The 24,351-nt window shown below is 35.3% G+C and overlaps 1 protein-coding gene across 1 annotated transcript in view; it reads right to left on the bottom strand.

The window, feature by feature from the left end:
• Window positions 1-968: 968 nt before the first annotated feature.
• The window catches only part of Plcxd3 (phosphatidylinositol specific phospholipase C X domain containing 3), a 139,626-nt gene continuing 116,243 nt past the window's right edge, over window positions 969-24,351 (bottom strand). The window contains exon 3 of the mRNA XM_026410248.1: window positions 969-1,122. Within this exon, the coding sequence (XP_026266033.1) occupies window positions 969-1,122 (154 nt within the window). The remainder of the gene's footprint in view (window positions 1,123-24,351) is intronic.

Below are 24,351 nucleotides of genomic sequence, written 5' to 3'. Positions count from 1 at the left end.
TCCTTTCTTCCTGTCAATTGAAATTTCTTGAGAAATTTTCCTGAAAACCTGGGATTTAGAACATATTTGGAAATCCTGACTTTCATCTTTCTTTGTTCTTCCTTTTATTTAAATCAAAATTGTTAAGAAAGTTATTGGAGGAATCCAGATTTCTGATTTTAATGCATTTGCTATAACATCATTTACTGGGTATTTGCAGAGTATTATTACTTCTAGGGGTTGCTGAACTAAAGTGACATCCATCTCCCCCCACATACCTCACTCCTCATTTTTTACTAGGGAGTTGGCACTCAGTCCTATCAAAAAAAATTTTTACACTATAGTTATAGCTGCCTTAAATGGAAATACTGTGACACACTATTGTTTTTATATAACACAAATATCACTGATTATGGCCTCCAATATCACTGATGCAGGGAAACTGATTGGATGCACATTTTCTATGACCAAAAGTTGGCTATGATTGCCCAATTGCAGACGACTACAGAATATTATATCAAGTCCCACAAAACAAATAAATTTCAGTACAACAAGGTAATACACATTATGTTGGACATTCAATTGTTTTGAGTACCATACAGCATCTGATTAGAAAGAGCGAGCAACAGAGGGAGTGGAAAGGTTAGAGAGTTTAGACAGTAAAGGAGCCCTAGGTTGAAATTATAAAATGCAATCAAGTAACCACTCATGAGTTGTACGTTAAAAGACTAATTTCAAAAAACAAAATTCACTATACTTTTTTATCCCTAACACTAGAAGTAGATTTCGCTCATCAAATAGGAAATGAAATATTTATAGTAGATTGTGACATAATCACTGAAGAAAATGATTTCCCCTTTTCCCCACCCACTACAAGCCCTAATCCTTTCCAAGACTCAGTGGAAAAGGAAAATCAGAGTGTTTACAGATAATACACCTAATACAATGAGTCTTCTCTATCTTATTCATGGCCACTCCAAATAGGACTATCAAGTGTTGGCTTCACCTTCATCAAAGATATAGTTGAGCTTTATGACAGTGCTGATAAAATCACCAAGTTCTACAAAATCGGCAGTGACAATGTTGATGCCACTCTCTCCTGGCTTCTGCGTGCGGACCCATTGCATCATGGCAGGAAGAGCTCTGAGAAAGAAAAAGAGAGAGAGAAGTCACAGAAAGCAAGATATTATCTCCCAAGGTCTATAATTCTCTTTAATTTTCTAATTTTTTTTAAAGTAAATATTCTAAATCATGGAAAATGTGACAATTTGACTTCATCTTTTCCCATTTGGATGTCCTTTATTTTTTTCTCTTGCCTGGTTGCTCTAATGCATTTTTCCTTCATTGACAGAAGCATGATACATGCTTAGGAACAGGGGATGCAAACAGCCATGTTACTGATGTTAGTGATGGTGTGTACTATGACAGCATACTGGAGTGAAATCTGCTGTGAGGCGGCAGGAAGGGAGCTCTCCATGATGAAAGCATAAATAACCTAAGACAAGAGAGATGATGGTATATTAATAAAATTTAATGAAATACACTTGAACATTCAATTCCTGGAAGACATGAAGAGGAAATGAGAGATAAGTGATTAGTGGAGAAGAGAAAATAATGAGTTAAGGATCCTGACGAAATTATATAACAAAGTTACAGGAACAATACTGGAGAGAGAAGAAAGAGAAAAGAAAAGAAGAAAGAGAAGAAAGAGAGAAGAAAGCTATGCTATGAAGCTATAATAATCAAAACAGCATGGTCTTAGTAAAAATAATAATAATAATAAGTCACATAGGCCAGTGGAACAGAAAAGAAAGCCTAGAAATAAATTCATGCATCTAAAGCCAAATGATTTAAAAAAAAGTGTTAAGAACATGCATTGGAGAAAGGATTTTTTTTTTCAGTTAATGGTGGGAGGAGAAGGGGATATCCACATGCAGAAGAACAATGCCAGATCTGTATCTCTTCTTATAAAAATCAACACAAAATGAGGTCAAGATCTAAATGTAAGACTTGAAACTATAAAAATACCAGAAAAAAGAAAAGATACAAAACCAGTTCCAAACATTAGAATAAAAAAGATTTTTTTTTTGGAAAGAGATTTCTTTCCTGGAAGTAAAAATAAACAAATGGGATTATATCAATCTTCTGCACCATTAAGAAAAAAAAATTAACAGAGCAAAGAAACAAACTTCAGAATGGGAGAAAATATTTGCAAACTATATATCTGACAAGGGATTAATATTAAAAATATACAAATAATACACACATTACAATAGTAAAACAAACAAAAAACCCACAAAAAACAAATAATTTGATTTTAAAATGAGTAACAGACCTTAAAGAATATGTATGAGTGGCTGAAGGCATATAAAAATGTATTTAACATCACTAATCACCAGGGAAAAGCAAGTTAAAGCCATAATGAGATATCACCTCACTCTTGATAGAATGGCTGTTAACAAAAAGATACACACTGGGGATGTAGCTCCATGCTAGAGCACTTACTTTGCATGTTTGAAGCCCTGAATTTATACTCCAGTACATGTGCATGCATAGGTGCACACACACACACACACACACACACACACACACACACGCCATAACAAGGGCTGGCAAGTATATAGAGAAAAAGGGAATGCTTGCACACTGTTGGTGGGAATGAAAGTTAGTATAACTACTATGAAAAACAAAATGGAGTTTCCTGAAAAAAATTAAAAACAGGAAGACCATACCATTCAGTGATATTATATTGAAGAGCCAACTGCGCTTATCCAGCACTATTCACAAAAACCAAGAGTGGAAACAACTCAAGTGTCCATCAATAGATGAATGGATAAAGCAAATATGTACAGAATGGAATACCGTTTGTTCATAAGAAAGAATAAAATCTTGTCATTTGCAATGATAGGGATGGAACTAGAGATCATTGTAAGTGAAATAATCCAGGCACAGAAGAACAATACCACATGATCACATTCACATGTGGAATCTGAAGAAGGTATTCTTGTGTAAGTTGATGGTAGAATGGTGGTTACCAGAGGCTGGGAGAATATGGGAATAGTGGGGAGGGGGAGAAGTTAATCAGTGGGCACTAAGTTATAGTTAGTTAGGAAAAAGAAGTTCTGATGTTCTAACACATAGTAAGGTGACTGTAGATAATGATAATATATTGTGTATTTCAAAAAATGCTACAAGAAAGGATTTGACTGTTTTCTCCATAAATAAATGGTAAACGATATTGAAGAGATAGATATGTTTATTCTCATCTGCACATCACATAATGTATATGTATATTGAAGCATCATCTTGTACCCCATAAATGTGTACAATTTTATGTATAAACTAAACAATAAAACAGTTAAGGGGCTGGTAAACTCACTCAGGCTAAAGATAGTGGTAAACTGAATTGTTATTAGCAATAGTGAATATATGTGAAAGGGACATTTGGTGTGCGATTGGAAATAGACGGAAAGGGAGAGAGAGGCCATGGATTATACCTAGACTTCTAGCAAAATTTTGGCATGTACATTGTTCAATAATCTTGGAAAGGATAGGGGTGATGGATCTCCAGCAGGTGTGATAAGTTCAGGGAGAGACATTGATTTTGAGAATTTTGGAACACGTGAGTTAATATCTCAAGTGGCTGTTAAATGAAGGTCTGATATTCAGGGAAAAGACTGGTCAGAAGCCATTACATATAAAGAAATTTGGTGGGTAAGATCATTTCAAAATATTTTGTAGAGAGAGAAAAAAGAGAAAATTTGAAGACAACAGCATTTAAGAGATGGGCAGAAATCTTGAGTCAATAAAGAAGAAGAAGTTAAGCATGAAAGTAGGAGAAAATTCAGGAGGACATAAGGTCATGAAATCAAGGAAAGAATGAGGTAATGCTCATTTTCAAGCTTAAAAGAGACCAGTGGGGTTTAAACATGGAATACAATCCATGTGCATTTCTCCTATTATCAGAAAGCAAATCTATGAAACTCAACCCCTGCAGGTGAAACTGGGACAATTATGTTGGTCTACATGGACCCTATGGGTGATACCTTGAAAAATTCTGATCCATATTTTTTAGCATATGTATTTTCCCATTAGAAACCCATTGAAGAGGGTACCATTGCTTCTAAAAGGGCATAATATGGATCTAAAAGGCTCAGTGCCTTCAGAACATAGATGGGGGTGGGTGGAGAAATGTTCTCACAGGAAGAGTTCCAGAAGAGAATTCTATCTTAAAATGAGAAATATGTATCTCTGGAGCACAGACACAAGTATATTCAAATTCATTGGAAAGACAGATGCTATTGCCATGTGTGCAAAATCACTCATGTTTGAAATCCATTACTTTCTCTTCTGGACTTGCTAGAACAGATGAGTTTTCTGTTGTGAATGTAGCATCACCTTTGCATTTGAGAAAAGGCAGTTATCCTTTGGAAACCATCTTAACAACCAGTGCCTTTCCCAGGAGAAGCGTTTTACAACAGACAACTTGCCTTGAGTAGTGAGAGAGGAGGTCAGAGTGACATTGAGGACAACACTGATTCTGCATGGACCTTTATGGAATGGCTCATTCACCAGATCCCTTGGGTACGAGGTCATCAGAGATTCCTAGGCAATCCTCACCTGAGAGCCATGACTACTGCAGAAAGAGCTCCACAGATGCTCTCTACTACTCTGAGATGAAAATTCCCAGGCCTGAATTTAGAACAATTAATTGTTATCCCCATGGAGACAGGTTAAGAGAACCTAAGAGTGCTCTTCTCTGTTTCTCTGTAAAATACATTGCTTGGAGGATTGATGAAATGTTCTTTTGGAAGAGTGTGTAGTCCTCAGATGAAATATGAGAATTATACTTAAAATATCATTCCTCTGAGTCATGGGAATATTTCTATTTTCTGTGCAGACTTATTTTCCTAAGTCAATATGACACAAAAACAAAACAAGCAATTGACTCTCTAACCCAGTTAACTCTCTAATACTCAGAAGTAGGATTATGTTAAGGAAAAGTACTTACTGTGCTGGATGAAACTAGCAAATATCATTGAACATTTACTTCAAGTAGCATTTCTTAATTCCTTTTCATTGTTCCCACCAGGGAGTGTTTTAGATATTTTTTCCTATTTTTCCTCCTCTTTCATGATACTTTTTTAAATATTTATTTATTTTTTATTGTAGTTGGAAACAATACCTTTATTTCTTTTATGTGGTGCTGAGGATCAAACCCAGAGCCTCACACGTGCTAGGCAAGCACTCTACTGCTGAGCCACAACCTCACCCTTCATGATAGTTTAATACCACAGATATATTGCATATTTGTTTATTCTGTTTATATATCTATACTTTAATACTGTTTATCTGTGACATATATGTCACATACATATATATGTCATATATGTATGTGTATGTATATTCATGTACATATACTTATGTATATATATACCTATGTAAATTTTAACTAGCTTTCACAAGAACCAGTTTCTGTCCCCCAGAGGCCAATTTTTCTATTAAGAATGCAGGATTTCACAGTTGTGCATGCTTGTGATCCCAGCAGCTCTGGAAGATGAGGCAGGAGGATCATGAGTTCAAAGCCAACCTCAGCAAAAATGAGGTGCTAAGTAATTCAGTGAAACCCTGTCTCTAAATAAAATACAAAATAGGGCTGGGGATGTGGCTCAGTGCAGTGGTTGAGTGCCCCTGAATGCATTCCCCAGTATCCAAAAAAAAAAAAAAAAAAAAAAAGAATGCATGATTTTACAGCTAGTTGACAAGTTCTCAATTATACTTAGCATTGAACAGAGAATTAGGAAGAAATGATAAGTTAATTCTGATTGTGATAAAAAAATGTTACCAATGTAACAATTTTCATGGTATAAGATCTTTTTTTTAGTCTGTTTGGGGTTGATATAATAAACTACCATAACCTGGATAGAGTTATAAACAACAGAATTATTTTTCATAGTTTTGAGGACTGGAAAGTCCAAGATCAAGGTGCTGACAGATTCAGGTGCTGATGAGGGCTCACTTCCTGATTTCTGTGCCCTCTCGTGGTGAAAGGTCAAATAAGCTTTAGTGGCCTCTGTTATAATGGGACTTGTGCCATTTATGAGGGTTCCACCCTCAAGATCTAATGACTTCTAAAGGCTTTGCCTTGGAGTAATGAAATTTCAACATGGGAAATTTGGGGGCACACAAACATTCACCCCCATGCAAGGACAAAGCAGTTGAGATTTAACATTTTAGAAAGATTCATCCATTAATCTATCCATCCAACCAACAAAGATGTATTGCATACCTGTGGAAAACAGGGTATTACTTGTAGCTCCTGTTAGCCACCCCCAGAGCTCAAATCCTCATCTCTCTTTGAGATCTGTCACAGTCTTATCCCCATATTGCTATTCATGCCTTTTATACACTATAGTCAAAATAATCTTTCTCAAATATATCTGAGCAATATGATTGCTCTGCATTAAAAAACAGAAAGTCTTCTCCCTTCTCTGCAGCCAACTCCTTTCTCTACAGCACAAGTCAATTCCTTATCTCCATCATATCGGCTGCCACAAATAGCCCTCTTTGGCACCATGTGTTGTTTATTCCTACCTATTTTTTTCTCCAAAAATACTGAAATTCTTGTATTTTTCCCCCAAGTGCACCCTGTGGTTTCATGCCTTTGCTTTTTTCCTACTTTTCCTCTATGTGAAATATGATTCTTTCTTCCAGCAATATTATTGACCTAATTTCTGCCTGACTTTTAAGATTTAGATTAGGAAAAATCTCAGTCCCTCCTATCTGGTAAAGAACCCTTTCATTTACGTATACTATTCAATTTTCTTTAAGTATTGTTCCTTTAAGTATTGCTCTTTAAGTATTAAAGTCTTAAAGAGTCTTAACCTTCATTATGCTCATTTTAAAAGTGATGAACTCTTTAAGTATTGTTCCACATATGACAGTGGCATGGTCCATTTCTGGTATTATTTCTTTCGGTACTTTCTAGAAACAGTTCACCAAAAAAAGGATGGTATCAGAGTCATCAACATGTTCCATAAACCTACAACAACCCCCAGAACTCAAAAGGAAAACAGCAAACATGTTGAACTCAAATTTTGAACTAGAAATCCAGAACTCACGTGTCTCAAAGTCAACAAATAAGATAAACATAAACAATCATAACAATATAATATGGTGCAATAGATGTGATTGTAGTTTTCTATGGAAACATAGCTGATAACATAATTCACTATGCTTAGGAGAAATTAAGGAGGGATTTTAAAAATGCTTCACAAAACAGGATATTTGAACTTAGACGAGGCACTTTTTAAATACAGAAAGAGAAAGAAAACATTCCAAAGAAGGCTAAGCAAGCATCTCAAGAAAAAGGGAATCACATTTGCAAAAGCATATGGCATAAAAGAGATGATAAAAGAGAGGTCAAGAGGGTCAGAGAGAAGGCTGTACAAAGTATGAAATTGGGGAAAACAGAAAAAGGATGTTGGCCAGATTATTAATTACCTCCTTTGGCACATCCTGGATCCTGAGTTATAGTCTATATTTAATTGTAGGATGATCATTGATTTTGTCCAGTGAACAAAGCTTTTTGGATTTTTTTCCATGTTAAATATTAATTCCATCCAAAGACTTCCATATAATGATACTTACATGTGACACTGAAATTTGTATTATTGTTACATATAAATATAGAGACTCTTCTTTCTCTTTGAAACTTCTGTTACATTGTTATGAGTTTTTTTTTTAAAAAAGCCTTTATTTACTAAGAATACTCCTACCTTTCTTTATAGCCAGAAATTATAAGTAGAAAATTGAACAGTATTCATTAGTACCATGGAAAAAATATTTTTAAGTGAAATTATATAATCTGATTGTTAAATTTTCTTTGAATTTCTGTATTAATAAGTTAGCATCGATCTATAGGACGGTCTACTTTGATATAAGACAGGATTATACATATACTGTGATGATATTTTATAAATGCTCCTTCTTAAAAAAAGTCTCTCTTTTGGGAGTTGCTGGATTTACAATGTGAATATGAACTCAGGTTATTTGTAGGACTTTACTGATAGCCAGGAAACTCATTTCAAGAAAAAATGTTTATTTATTTATTTAATTTAAAATCATAGCACTACCATCAATTCTGGCACAAGATGATTTCTTTTCACATCTCATCACCATCCTTTTTTTTTTTTTTACAAGGTTAGGTTTACTCTATGCCTCAGTTGCATCACTTATAAAATGAGCATAATGAAGATTAAGTTAGTTCATACATGTAAAGTGCTTAGGAGACTGTTTGTTTATTCATTGTATATTCCTATAATTATCAACTGTTTCTCATTTAATCAATTATAATTGAATTCATTAGAGATTTATGATGAATCCATGACAAATTCATATTCAGGTGTGTATATATGTATAACCCTTTTACAATAATCATATTTTTGTGCAATATTTTCCTCATTCCTCTAAACTGTTTTATTTTATAGTTATGGAAGAACAATTGTAAATGTCAAAACACATGTCTTTCAGTGAATTTTATTTAGATGCACTGAATTTTTAATGACATGTTACTCTTATTGAATGAAAAAATTTCCACAACAATTCCTTAATTTTTTCAGGATTCTCTGGTGCACTTAGGGATCAAAATGATTACTATGAAAATATTACAGTCTTGTTACTGCCAGTCCCCAACCCAGCCACTCCTGAGAAATGGAGGTCTCATAGTTTAAAATAGTGGCTTCTGTCTTTCCCTGAGCAACTGAGTCAGCTGAACCTATTAATTAAGATCAAGTCCGACCAATTTTAAAATATGATTTCCTGTCAGTTTGGCCATTTCCAAACATTTGGAAATTTTACTTGAACATGTAAGGAAGAAAAAGACTAAACAAAAAGAAACTTGAAGAATGTTGACCATTCATGCACCAAAGCCTACAGTGATAAATGACAGAGACTTTGCATTTGCAGATTTAAAGAATGCGGGAAGCTTTAAAACAGCCTCAAGTAGACAGGTATATCTCATAAATCATAGAGTCCAAAAACACCAAGTCTATTTCTTTATAATCTTGCATAAATTAGGAGAACCCTCTGAATATCAATTTTCCCCAGAAAAAAGTTAGAAATAACAATATCCAGGGGTTTCTGTGAGGATCATAGCACACCAGTCCAATGCACACCCCCATGATACTGTCTATAATAGCATTAGGCAAATGCAGCCCAGGGTTGTTAAAAAATCAGCCATAGCCTTGAGTGCAGATGTGTTCTGGATGCTGCAGGATATGAACTCAAATGCATCTGTCACAACAGAAACATTGGGAGACAGGGACTGAAAAAATTCACTCTCACCCTAGCTATATCAGCAGAATCAAGTGTTCTGGTGGGAAATTCCAAGCTCTCAGAAGTTTATGAGGCATACCTGCCTGGTAAGTTCTTAGTTTTGAATTTTTGTTTAACAAAAAATAATTGAATCAACTCAAAGCAAAACAGACCACTCATTTTCTTTGATGACAATGACAACAATCCATCTTCTTGTGGCTAGAGAAACAGTTAAAAATCCATTTTCAATTAAAATAAGATCATATAAACTCTAGAAACATGATGTTGAGAGTTTATAAAATGTACTGTGTCCTCGGGCTCATCCTTTGCTCCAAGGCAGTGTTTCAGAATGAGTCATGCACTCTGCCAGGAGGCAGAATGTGAGCACAGCCAGCCCTGTGACAGGGCCTCCTGGCATGCGAAGACTGTTCTATCTGCTGAATTTCCAAGGGAACCAAGGAAGAAAGAAAGCTTTGCAAATTCTAAACAAGGAGACCCTTCAATACATTAACAAGATTTAGATTGCCAGGAGACAGATAATGGGTTTTCTTTCAAAGGTGAATCTCAATATAATGAGCACTTCTGTGGGGGATCAAGTGTTCTCACTTCACAGTCTCTTCCCCAGAACCAATAGCCCCTCACTCAATGCAAATGTACAGGGAATTTGGGTACTGGATGCACACAAGCAATTTCTTCCTCAGTGCACAAGATGATAACTTCTATCTGCTAGCACCTGTCCATCCTTTCTCCTCTTTAGAAAGATTTCCATTTGCTAAGAAAGTGCTGCTGCTGAGCTTGGGCTAAAAAGAGATTTTGACATTTCTGGGTGTGCTTAGAACAAGCATCTCAAGGACTATCTGGGTTTATCCCTTGGTTCTCCAGTGTTCCCAAGTTGAGGACCAGGGACCTAGGAATATCAGAGGCAGTAATATGGAAAGGTATGCAGAAATCAATTACCCACAGTCTGTTGTCACATGCGTAAACTAAAATGCTGCTTTTATCAATTCAATTTTTAGTTTTAGTTTTTCTTTTTAATTAAGATGTAACATTTTACATATTTGTGGGATACAGTGTTATAGTTTAATATGTATATCTGGAGTCCTACTGATCAAATCAGAGTGTGTAACATTTCCATTTCTGTTATCATTTCTCTGTTTAAAACTTCATTTGCCTCCCTTCCAGTTCTTCTCAAATTCATAATAGGTGATTATGACCTATAGCCACCTCACTGTGCTGAAGAATATGACAACTTATTCCTCCTATATAAGTGTGTTTTGGTCCCCATTATCTATTTCTGCCTTGTATCTATCTTCCCAGCCTCTAATTACCATTATTCTATTTCCTTCTACTTTGAAATCATCTTTTTTAGATTCTCTATATGAGAAAGATCATGCAGTATATTTGTCTTTCTGTGTCCAAATTGTCTCACTTAACATAAAGTCTTTTAGTTCCATCCATTTTGCCACAAAAGCCAAGTTTTCATTCTTTTTTTTTAAAGCCGATATATTTTCCATTGCATTTATATAAAACATGTTTTGTTTATTCATTCTACCATCAGTGAACATCGTGGTTGATTCTATGTCTTGGCTATTATGGAAAGTGCTACAATAAAGATGGAAGTGCTAAAACCTCATTTCAGGTTTGGTATTTACTATCTGTTGTTTATTGGAAGTTCTAGTGGATCCTATATGTCTTTAATTTTAACAATGAGAATATAAAGTATTACTTATAAAATATTCATTTACTAAAAAGAGAGGGTTCTATAGGGTCAATAGTGAGAGGTCTTGGACAGTGAAACTCTGGGAACTACTTGTCTGAGTGGCATTCACATTTTCTCTTATATGGTCTACAGTAAATTTGCCTATCATATGGTAGTTGTCAGAGAGCACACAGGAATGAATCAGACATGGTTCCTGCCTTGGCTATGGAATTAATTCCAGAATTACCTGAACTACTGAAAATAGAAAGTGCTTCGTTGCTCTGAATCGTCTTGCCTGAAAGCATTGGAAATGGCGATGTTCATGAAGCCTCCTTTGGCCTCATGAACTGGCTGCCAGTCTTGTGCACATTCCAGTTCCAAAGAATATATCTCACGGATTCTGACAAATCTATGAAGCTAAATGAAAACCACTCTCCACAGACTCGTAAGTTAAGTGAGCACTGTTGAGTTTCAGTGGACACCCTGCAATCAACACAGGGGCAACAGAAAGAGCAGCAGCTTAGGAGTCAGAGCCCTATTTGTGTTACAATACCATGTGATACCTGGAAGATGACTTAACCTCCCATGCTCACTTTTCTCATTGTAAAGTGAGGTTAGTAACCATACATGCTTCACAGTATGTAGGAACAAAACCATAATAATAAAAATACAAAAAAAAAAAAAAAGTTGGAGGAGCTTAGCAGTTACAAGTGAGGCCCCAGAGCAACTTGTCCAAATGAAGATTCTGGCACTCTCATGTGCACTTTTACACTCTCAAGTAACTTGCTTTCCCTTCCTTCCATTTCCTCACTCGTGTAAAGGAAATAAGTGCAGACTGTGAAAAATAAATGAAATAACATGCTCATGAAATTTAGCATAATACCTGAGATACAAAGACTCACTGATGGTTAGTTAGTACTCCATGATTAGTGTCAATGTCTGAAGTGTCTCACTCATAGTAGGCCGTAATTAAATGTAGAAACCTTCTTCTTATTAGTGTGGGGTGATGTTAAGGCAGGTGATTGACACAAGCCCCTCTCTACTCAGATGTGTGGTGACTGCTGGGGTGAACAGCCACATCCTCTTTTCTGGATCCAGGATGCTCATTTTCCCAGCTTCTGGAGTGTTTCTGGTGTCAACTCCCTGCTAGGTTTCTGTCCAACAATTGCCTTAGCCAAAGAGAGCCACTTCACCGGAAGAGGGTCACACACTTCCTGGAGATAACTCTCCAGTTTAGATAGCAGGAGATTCTGTGAGCATGAAAGTTTTCCTTCGTACATAGTAGGAATCAAGAGTGGCCTCTGACAAACTTAGTGAGGTAGAGAAGTTCGCAACACTCTTGCATGACCAAGATGAAACCAGGAGATGTCTTCAGTTAATTTAAGAGTATTCTGGGGAAAGGTCACCTGGGAGACACTGCATTTCTGCTCAGTGTGGTGGACAGCACAGGTTCGTGTTGGGTCCTCTGTTTTATCTGGTGAAGCAGAAAGGCTGCCAAAACTAGATATTATTGGCAGTGACCACAGAGTATTATTTCAGATTTTTTTTTAGCCAGGATTTCCCTCTGGATACCATTAAGCTATGAATAATGTAAAAAAGGCTCAGAAATCTAAACTTACTTCTAAAGGAAATATCTGCCATGGTGACTCTAGTCCAAAGTGCCCAGCAGAGTTTTTGTGCCTAGTACTCTCTGCTGCAATTCCATGTCCCTGACATGGCCTTTCAAAGATGAGCATGCTCATAGCATGCAAATCAATGTTCAATTAAAAAAAAGCCAAATTCTGAAATTTTATATTCCTTAGAGAAAGTAGTAACAGGCAGAAGTGAAAATAAGCTGGTACTTTAATTTGATCTGAATACCCCAGGTGCTCATGTGTTAGTTTGTCTGTGGGGCTGTGTAATCATGTGCAATTATCAGGGGTAATTTCTTTGGCCTTTTCCCTTTTCGTCAGCAGCAACTGCAGGTGCATAGGATAAAAGAATATATCTTCTGTCATGTAAGAAAATAATATTCATTATACTGTTAATTCTTTGATTTTCTCCAGATGGTAGACTTTGAAAGTTAGAGTCTCTTAATAGGACCAGAAGAGAGCAAAATTTTAAGTCACTTAGTCTGACTTAAAAGAGTACTTTCCATTGTGTTGTGTATTGGTTTTATCTTGTGGATAAACCTGATACTTTTAAAATTGTTTGACCACTTTTGCATTTTTTGGCAATATGGAAAATTCCTGGGAACTTAATAATATACAAGTATTGAAAAATCATATAGATTCTACCCTCTTCCTATATCTTCCTTGATAGCTTAGAAAAGTGACAGAGACTCCATGTTTATATAAATATATCAAAACAGACTCTACTGTCACATATAACTCAAAAAGAATGAATAAAAATTTAAAAGAAGAAAAAGAAAAGTGACAGAGAACATCAGGTTTGAAAACATTCTTAAGAATTCATAAGTGATGAATAAAATTCTCTACAAATACTGTTTCCTAAGCCAAATTTCATAGAAAAAAAACATTTTATGAGATTTTAGCAGATATTCCCAAGGCAAAATATTTTCTTGGCCAAATAAGTTTAGGGAATATTGAAACCCCTTTACTGTTCACAATACATACAATGGCATACCAACTCTATTGTCATATTATCGATATTGAGATAGCCTAGATTTAAGAATGAACTTCTTCATTTGTAAGCTGTTATCCAAACTTATGCGATCTAAGAACATCCCCACCATTACCACCCCTGCTAACATACATGTATGTGTGGACGCACATGCCCAAACTCACAAACCACCACTGGACATCTTTTAGACTTCATGTCCTACAGAACACTGTTCTGAAAATGTTTCAGTCCAGCATCCTTGTCAAGGGATTGACTATGACATTTATTTCAGGGTCTTAGAATTCTTACAGCTGCTTGAATTTGACCTTCTCACATTTAGACTCCTTCTATTCTTAGAAGGTTCTTTCTGACCATCCATTTAGCTTCATCCTGAATATGTCTATTCTTCGTTAACACAATATTCCTTTAAACATATGAAAATGATTATCATTCACATATCCCTACTATGGGTATCTTCCCTTCTCCCTCCTCTTTTTCTTACATAATTCAGCTTAGAACCTTCTTATTGCTTTTGTCAGTCTATTTTGAGAACTCTACGTATACATTCTCAAAGAAAAGGACACCCCCCCAAATAACACAATTTTTCTCATATGAGTGTAGAGTATAACAGAGTATCTACTGTCATAAATAATTCAAAAGAACCTCATTCTGGTTCTGTTATTATGATTATGGCCACAAATGATGATGATGATGATTATGATGATGACAACGACAACGATGAAGATGACAATGATGAAGATAATGATTATTTACAATTTCTCTATTAACATTTTCCAGTAGTTCCATGATTACCCTTTTCTTGGATTTATTCTGAATGGAGCAGGCATGTATTAGGCAGTACTACAGGAAGGAGTTAATGGGAAGCAGTTCCACCTTAGATGAGTCCCCATATGCTTGTTATCTTACATATTCTTCTGTCTCTAGCTCAGAGAATCTTCTTTCTGCTCCTAAAGAGGTTTTATAGCATGCAGGAGCTGAGATCCCACCAAAATTGTTAAAAGAAAAAGAAAAAAAAAGCCCTGGAGAGTAGTCCAAGTCCAAGGCTGAATAGTAGCTGGAAACAGGAATGAAACAAATCAAGTATAGAAAGTTTATAACCTCTTGCAGGTTACATTCCAGCAGGTAGTAGCAATGATATTGTCAGGGGATCATAGTTTTCCTGATAAACATTCTCTGAATTGATTTCCAGTGAAGATGTCAATGGATACAGAGAAATTATGTGAGTAATTATAATTCTTTTTTTCGAAATTTAGAATCACATATGCATATGAATATTTGGTGGTGAAAGTTATACAGCTGTGAGACTGAATTTGCTCTTAACAAATACAGAAGTAGGATTTCCAAGGTGAGGTAAAGACAATAATGCTGCCCTTGCTCAGGGCTGGTGCACACTTTATAGTCTTAATTAACTAGCATTTATTCTAAAGGTCATTGCCTATAAAATATGCTACATAAAAGAGAAGTATTATCAACAACTGTATCTATTATGTTTTAGAAGATAATTAGAAAAAGTAGTCCCTAAAGAACTCTCGCCACACTTTTTCCTTAATTAAATCTGTTTTTTTGCATTAATCTATAATGCTATAAAAATTATCCCAAAAGGCTAAAATAAAATATTTCCATTGTAGTAGGCCATACTCAATTCTGTTTTTATTTTTATTTTTTTTTAAATTGCGATAGGCTTGATTCTTGTTGGAATAGGAGGAAAGTCATGGAGAATGCCACAGGAGCCTTCTGGGGAGTCCATAGAAAGCTGTTGAAAATTCAGAGAAGAGGCTCTGTGTTGCACATGTATGCATGTTTTGGAAATTCAATTAATTTTCAAGTTTTATAGAATCACACCTACCATGATTTTATATTGATGCTGCTGGCCTGGGTCCTTCTCCCAGCAAATTTTTTTTAGTTGTATATGGATTCAATGCCTTTATTCGTTTTTATGTGGTGCTAGGATTGAACCCAGTGCCTCATATTTGCAAGGCAAGTGCTCTACCACTGAGCTACAACTCCAGCACCACACTCGCCCACCCAGCATTTCTTTTGTGAGATAATCAGGAGCTGTTTCATTTAGGGAATGAAGTGAGAGTTATGTACCACAATCGCCCCTATATCAGTGCATCTGCCTACAACTGAATTTATATATGACCACACATACCATCCTAAAAATGAACAATAAGATACTATTAAACGACTCTGTTGAATAACTAAAACAGTGAAATTGCAGAATCATCTTAGAGGCAACTAGCACATATTCGTTTATCAATTAATAAAAAGTAGTAAAAATAACTAAAATAACTTGAATGCCCTGTGTTCTCAGGTTTTCTGTTCTAGCCCAGAAGGACCATTTTTAAAAATCCCATGCATTCTTCACCACTAGGTTGAAATCTTTTTCATTCAAGAGTTGGGGTTCAAACTGGGAAGAGACTCACCTTGCAAAAGGTGGTGAGCCAGACAGTAGCACCAGTGCTACCACTGCCTCTGCTGACTGTGAGGGTCAGGCGCTCATCATTTTTTATTAGTCCTGAACCTAGCTGGGGCCAGGGCCTGTGAAGAGCCCTCTCCTAAAGTGTTAAAAGTCTCTCCAACAGGGAACTGTTTCAGAGGGACAGCATTAATTTTTAGTGAAAGAATTAATAAATACTTTCCAACTAAATATCTAAGTCAGCAGGAAAAAAAAACTAAAGAATTTTGTTGCTAATTTTATTAGAAACTTATGTCCCACTGGAAGTCATTAAGCAGAAATCATTTGAAAATATCTTCTAATCTGTGACTTTTCTTAGTTACCAAAAATAGAATGTATTTTATAACTGATTATATTCCTGGCACTCAATTCCAATTTAGGCAATAAAAAGAATTTGAAATAAAAGAAAAAAAAAAAAGAATTCTCTGTTCATGTTCCACCAAAGTAAGGTATTCTAAATAAAGTAAATGGTGTTGCTGACAAAATACTTGTCATGTTTTGAAGTCTGCTCTTGCTATTTCAGATGACAAATGATGCTTCACAATGCTAATCTGTTTTTCTTAGTTACATTTTACCTGGTCAAAATAAGTGAAAAGCACAATCAGTAGGAGATAACTTAAGAATTTATAAATCATTGATTCTAAACCTGGTTCTAACAGGATTCCCATGGAAGACAGGACCATCAGTGTCATGTCTCTATATTGACGTGAATGTCCAGAAGGGATCGCATATCTTTCCTGTCTGTGCAAAGTCATTCTAAAAACACATCATTATACAAAATACATGTATGAAGATGTGATTTGGGTGTCAACATACCTTATTCACAATCAGACAGATGATAAATTGTGGTATAAAGTTGTATTAAGAATTGTAATGCAAAAATAAATAAATGAAAACAAGGTTGTAACTCTATTTGAACCATGTCTGCAAGTCACCGACCCCCTCTGTGAAATGTATGAACAGAAATGCCTCACTCGGCCACAGGGTCATTAGGAAATCAAGATGTGATGTAAGTATATAAGAAATTTGAAGTATATTTAGTTATTTCAATAAACCTAAAAATTTTTTTAGCAATATCAAAAGTCTACACTTACCTGAATGTAAATGTAGATCAAGTACGTTTCCTTTTCATTAGAAGAATGTAAAAATTTAATGATAATCAACTCACAATCATTAACAAGCCCATACTCCCAAAGCTGCTGCACCTTCACACAAGCTGTAGGATTCTCAGAGCTGAGCCCAGGTAGCTCCACCTGTTCCTGCCCTGGTCCGTACCACTTTCTGGGCTCCTTGGTATATAGGTATATGAGGACTACTGTCCATACCTTGATAGTGACAGAAAATTAGAATAAAAATAAAAGCATGCTTTTCCTTTTACATGGAATGACTGTCCTTTTTAATGTAATCTTAAAATTTTATGATTACTTGAAAATCTAGTTGTTTTGCTTCAAAAATCACTTTTATATAAATAGGAAAAAAAATCAATCTGAAGCCTAAACAAAACATCTCCATACACCTGACCAATATTTTGAAAATCAATTACTATTAGGCAAAAGGAAAGCTAAGGTTGTTTAGATGCAAAGTAAATGCCTTCCTTTTGACTAAACTAAATGGCCAATTCAATTCTTGAGACTGAATGTCTAACCTCACAGACAGTTCACATTGTGCTATCATTAGCGTTACTAAACGCAGTTTGAATCTACATCCTGAGCTTCAAATCCAGATAATGTAAAGCCATAACATAATGTCTAGACTGAGGACATTTTTAGTCACATTGAAAATCCAATATACTTAAATCTGGAGGAAAATAAAGTATGGTACCTGCTAGTGGTGAATTCTGACATTTTTCTGATCTTAATGAAAATGTTGTTCTATTTCTATGTCAAGTCACATTCATATTAAAACATTTTCCTCTAATCCCCAGCTGTTGTATTTGCTGTACACAAGGCAAACATTTCCATGAATTGTGTTATTTTCTTTTCTTTTTCTTAAAGAGAGAGAGAGAGAGAGAGAGAGAGAGAGAGAGAGAGAGAGAGAGAGAGAGAGAGAATTTTTTAATATTTATTTTTTAGTTTTCGGCGGACACAACATCTTTGTTGGTATGTGGTGCTGAGGATCGAACCCGGGCCGCACGCATGCCAGGCGAGCGCGCTACCGCTTGAGCCACATCCCCAGCCCTGTTATTTTCTTACTTAAGCTGAATTGGATGATTTGTTTGCTTGAAAATATTATTATTTTTTTTTACACCTCAGTCTTCTATTTTACTTTTATTTTTTTATTGGTTGTTCAAAACATTACAAAGCTCTTGACATATCATATTTCATACATTAGATTCAAGTGGGTTATGAACTCCCATCTTTACCCCAAATACAGATTGCAGAATCACATCGGTTAAACATCCACATTTTTACATAATGCCCTATTAGTAACTGTTGTATTCTGCTACCTTTCCTATCCTCTACTATCCCCCCTCCCCTCCCCTCCCATCTTCTCTTTCTACCCCATCTACTGTAATTTATTTCTCTCCTTGTTTATTTTCCCATTCCCCTCACAACCTCTTATATGTAATTTTGTATAACAATGAGGGTCTCCCTCCATTTCCATGCAATTTCCCTTTTCTCTCCATTTCCCTCCCACCTCATGTCTCTGTTTAATGTTAATCTTTTCTTCTTGCTCTTCCTCCCTGCTCTGTTCTTAGTTGCTCTCATTATATCAAAGAAGACATTTGGTATTTATTTTTTTAGGGATTGGCTAGCTTCACTAAGCATAATCTGCTCTAGTGCCATCCATTTCCCTGCAAATTCCATGATTTTGTCATTTTTTTAGTGCTGCGTAATACTCCATGGTGTATAAATGCCACATTTTTTTTTTATCCATTCATCTATTGAAGGGCATCTGGGTTGGTTCCACAGTCTAGCTATTGTGAATTGTGCTGCTATGAACATCGATGTGGCAGTATTCCTGTAGTGGGCTCTTTTAAGGTCTTCAGGGAATAGTCTGAGAAGGTCAATAGCTGGGTCAAGTGGTGGTTCCATTCCCAACTTTCCCAGGAATCTCCATACTGCTTTCCAAATTGGCCGCACCAATTTGCAGTCCCACCAGCAATGTACAAGAGTACCCTTTTCCCCACATCCTTGCCAGCACTTGTTGTTATTTGACTTCATAATGGCTGCCAATCTTACTGGAGTGAGATGGTATCTGACTGCTAGAGATGGTGAGCATTTTTTCATGTACTTGTTGATTGATTGTATGTCCTCCTCTGAGAAGTGTCTGTTCTGGTCCTTGGCCCATTTGTTGATTGGGTTATTTGTTATCTTATTGTCTACTTTTTTGAGTTCTTTGTATACTCTGGATATTAGGGCTCTATCTGAAGTGTGAGGAGTAAAAATTTGTTCCCATGATGTAGGCTCCCTATTTACCTCTCTTATTGTTTCTTTTGCTGAGAAAAAACTTTTTAGTTTGAGTAAGTCCCATTTGTTGATTCTAGTTATTAACTCTTGTGCTATGGATGTCATATTAAGGAATTTGGAGCCCAACCCCACAATATGTAGATCGGAGCCAACTTTTTCTTCTATCAGATGCAGAGTCTCTGATTTGATATCAAGCTCCTTGATCCATTTTGAGTTAACTTTTGTGCATGGTGAGAGAAAGGGATTCAGTTTCATTTTGTTGCATATGGATTTCCAGTTTTCCCAGCACCATTTGTTGAAGATGCTATCCTTCTTCCATTGCATGCTTTTAGCCCCTTTATCAAATATAAGATAGTTGTAACTTAGTGGATTAGTCTCTGTGTCCTCTATTCTATACCATTGGTCTACCTGCCTGTTTTGGTACCAGTACCATGATGTTTTTGTTACTATTGCTCTGTAGTATAGTTTGAAAACTGGTATCACTATACCACCTGATTCACACTTCCTGCTTAGAATTGCTTTTGCTATTCTGGGTCTTTTACTTTTCCATATGAATTTCATGATTGCTTTATCTATTTCTACAAGAAATGCCGTTGGGATTTTGATTGGCATTGCATTAAACCTATAGAGAACTTTTGGTAATATCGCCATTTTGATGATGTTAGTTCTGCCTATTGAAAAATTTAACAAAACTAAAAGTTGGTTCTTTGAAAAAATAAATAAGATCAACAGACCCTTAGCCATGCTAATGAAGAGAAGAAGAGAGAGAACTCAAATTACTAACATACGGGATGAAAAAGGCAATATCACAACAGATGCTACAGAAATACAGAAGACAATTAGAAATTATTTTGAAAACCTATATTCCAATAAAATAGAAGATAGTGAAGACATCGATAAATTTCTTAAGCCATATGATTTGCCCAGACTGAGTCAGGAGGATACACACAATTTGAACAGACCAATATCAATGGATGAAATAGAAGAAGCAATCAAAAGATTACCAACCAAGAAAAGCCCAGGACCAGATGGGTATACAGCGGAGTTTTACAAAACCTTTAAAGAGGAATTAATACCAATAATTTTCAAGTTATTTCAGGAAATAGAAAAAGAGGGAACTCTTCCAAATTCATTCTATAAGGCCAACATCACCCTGATTCCGAAACCAGACAAAGACACCTCAAAGAAAGAAAACTACAGACCAATATCTCTAATGAACCTAGATGCAAAAATCCTCAATAAAATTCTGGCGAATCGGATACAAAGGCACATCAAAAAAATTGTGCACCATGATCAAGTAGGATTCATCCCTGGGATGCAAGGATGGTTCAATATACGGAAATCAATAAATGTTATTCACCACATCAATAGACTTAAAGATAAGAACCATATGATTATCTCGATAGACGCAGAAAAAGCATTCGACAAAGTACAGCATCCCTTTATGTTCAAAACATTAGAAAAACTAGGGATAACAGGAACTTACCTCGACATTGTAAAAGCTATCTATGCTAAGCCTCAGGCTAGCATCATTCTGAATGGAGAAAAAATGAAGGCATTCCCTCTAAAATCTGGAACAAGACAGGGATGCCCTCTATCACCACTTCTATTCAATATAGTTCTCGAAACACTGGCCAGAGCAATTAGACAGATGAAAGAAATTAAAGGCATAAAAATGGGAAAAGAAGAACTTAAATTATCACTATTTGCGGACGACATGATTCTATACCTAGAAGACCCAAAAGGGTCTACAAAAAAACTACTAGAACTAATAAATGAATTCAACAAAATGGCAGGATATAAAATCAACACGCATAAATCAAAGGCATTTCTGTATATCAGTGACAAAACTTCTGAAACGGAAATGAGGAAAAACACTCCATTCATAATATCCTCAAAAAAAAAATAAAATACTTGGGAATCAATCTAACAAAAGAGGTGAAAGACTTATACAATGAAAACTACAGAACCCTAAAGAGAGAAGTAGAAGAAGATCTTAGAAGATGGAAAAATATACTCTATTTTACTTTTAGATAAATAACAAAAAACTATTTTTTTTTGACATCTTGTATTTATTTTAAATTTTAAGTGGCATCTGTGAGTATCTATTCACCATAAAATATAATCTTTGAAGAACACACCATCTAAACTGATTTTCTAAATTAATAAGCATGTTTTAAAGAAATGATTTCTAAAACACAAATAATAAATTGATCATAAAGAGAAAACATTAAACTGGCATTCACGATCATCTCCAGGACACAAGACAGAAGGCAAAAGATAGTCTGTCCAATATTTCATTAAAATACACACACACACACACACACACACAAACACATACACATATACATACCAGGGATTAAACTCAGGGACACTCGAACACTGAGCCACATCCCCAGCCCTATTTTGTATTTTATTTAGAGACAGGGTCTCACTGAGTTGCGTAGAGCCTCGCTAAGTTGCTAAGGCTGGATTTGAATTCAGGATCCTCCTGTCTCAGCCTCCCAAGCCTCTGAGATTCATTGACATATTTGACCAAAACTAAGTGCCAAGACTACCATTAGATATGCAACATATTTTTAGAAAGAGTAGACTCGATAATTGAGGTTTCTGATTTCTTCAGCTCTTATTTAAATACAAGGTAGGAATTTTTATTTTTATTTTTTAGATTTTTTTCTTCCACAGAAAAATGAAAATCTGACCCAAAGGGTCAATTCATCAATTAAAGAAATATTTTAATTTAGAAGGTAAAACTCATCTCCATTTGTCACTTAAGTAATTAATTTTGTTACAAGTTTATATTCAGAATAGTTATCATTACTTTGCTTTTATAACATTATTTTAATTCATTAGTTTGTCTACAAAATATTCTAGCTATGAACAATATAAATGCAACTGATGCTTGTGGCTCATATCAATTAACAGAAGAGTATTTGTATGCAATAAATTACCACTGATTACTAAAAAGTAAAATTCCTAAATTCTTGCTAGAAAATTTTCTGCTCAAATATTCTATCATTTAGAAATATTTCCTAATATTTTCAGAGTAAGCTATGTTTTCATAAACCAATAGTGATGCATGAATTAGGGTTAAATATGTGTTGTATGGTTTTATATATTTTGACAAATACATAGTGTCCTGAATCATCATTACTTTATCACAGTTTTATTGACCTGAATTTTCTTTTTTTCACCTATTCATCTCTTATCCCTTAGTCCCCTAACAATCACCAATCTTTTACTGTCTTTATAGTTGTATGTGTCTGGTTATGTTTATGTGTTGTGATAAAAATATATGTATATAATGTAACATTAACCATTTTAAATGTATAGTTTTGGGTATTAAGTACATTCAAATGGTTGTACAACTATCACCACTATCCAACTCTCTCCATAGTTTTGGCTCATCCAAAATGCAAGATAGTTAGAATTATATACTAAGTTGTCTTTTCAGTATTTTTTTTTTACTTATCAATATGCTTTTAAGATTTCTGAAGGTCTTTTGTGGCACATTTATTTTTATTACTGAATAATATCCCATTCAATGGATGCAAGAATTCACTTATCTATTTAGCTATGGAAGGATGACTTACTGATTCATCTTAGTTGCCTCCACAGTTTGATAATTTTTATGCACAAAGCTTCTATAAACATTTATGTACAGGTTTTTGTGTGAACCAAATTTTTCATTCATTTTAGTAAATACTCATGAGTGCAGTTATTGAATCACATGGTAAGCTGAGCTTTAGAAACCGAAACTGCCAACTGTCTCCCAAAATAAGTGTACCATTTTGCATTCCCAGCAGCAATGAATAAGAGTTCCTGTTTTTCCATATTTGGTGGAACAGCTGGTATTGTCAATGTTTTGGATTTCAGCCATATTAATCTAGTGATATCTCATTTTAATAAACAGATCTTTTAGAACTTAACCAAATTAATTGTTGAAAAGAAGTCTCAGAACAAGAAAAGGGAGTTAGAGAAAATTCTTAACCTATTAAAATGACTTCTGACTCATTATCAACAAAGCTTGCCACCTGCTAGTTTGGGTCTGCTCTGGATATTTATTAAATCATGTTTTTTGGTTCTTTAGCAACTTCTTACTCCAAGGCAAAGGATTTTTCTTTCTAATGAACTTGTATAGCTCCACAGCACCTTAGACAGACTTATATTATATGATTATCATACTGAAGCAACTTATTGCAATGCCAGTCTTCCTAACTGGACTTCGAGGTCTTGAAAAGCAGAAGGATTGATGTGGCCACATCTGCGTCCCTGTGGCAAGCCCAGGATCTATGCCTTGGGGTTATCAACATGAAGTTGCTCAAGATGATGATGGAGGTCAGTGGAGGATGTTGGAGACCAATTCAGACTTATCCTGGCCTTCAGGTTCATTATTTTCTCTGTAACAATTTTGCCCAATTGGTCCAGTTGTTCCCAGACCAAACAGATGATGTGAGGCATGATTACTAAAAAAAAAAAAAAAATCATCAAATAGGGTAAGAAAAAAGTCTGAGAGATATAGAGACAACATGATATAGAGAAGCAGACATTTCTCAGAAGAAGATAAACAATAGATCAACAAATATATGAAAAAAAATTCATCTTGTCTAGTAGTTAGAGAAATGCAAATAAAAATGACTCTAAGATTTCATCTCTAGTCACAATGGCAATTATGAAGAATACAAACAACAATAAATGTTGGCGGGATGTGGGGGAAATGGTATATATACTCTTACATTGCTGATGGGACCATAAATTGGTGAAACCATTATGGAAAGCAGTATGGAAATTCCTCAGAAAACTTGAAATGGAACCACCATTTGACCCAGTTATCCTTCTCCTTGGTCTATACCCAAAGGATTTAAAAT

The sequence above is a fragment of the Urocitellus parryii genome, chromosome 1 (genome assembly GCF_045843805.1).
Source record: "Urocitellus parryii isolate mUroPar1 chromosome 1, mUroPar1.hap1, whole genome shotgun sequence".
In the NCBI taxonomy this organism is placed as follows: Eukaryota; Metazoa; Chordata; class Mammalia; order Rodentia; family Sciuridae; genus Urocitellus; species Urocitellus parryii.
Note: the sequence above shows the minus strand (reverse complement) of the source record. Positions and strands in the feature narration are given on the sequence as shown.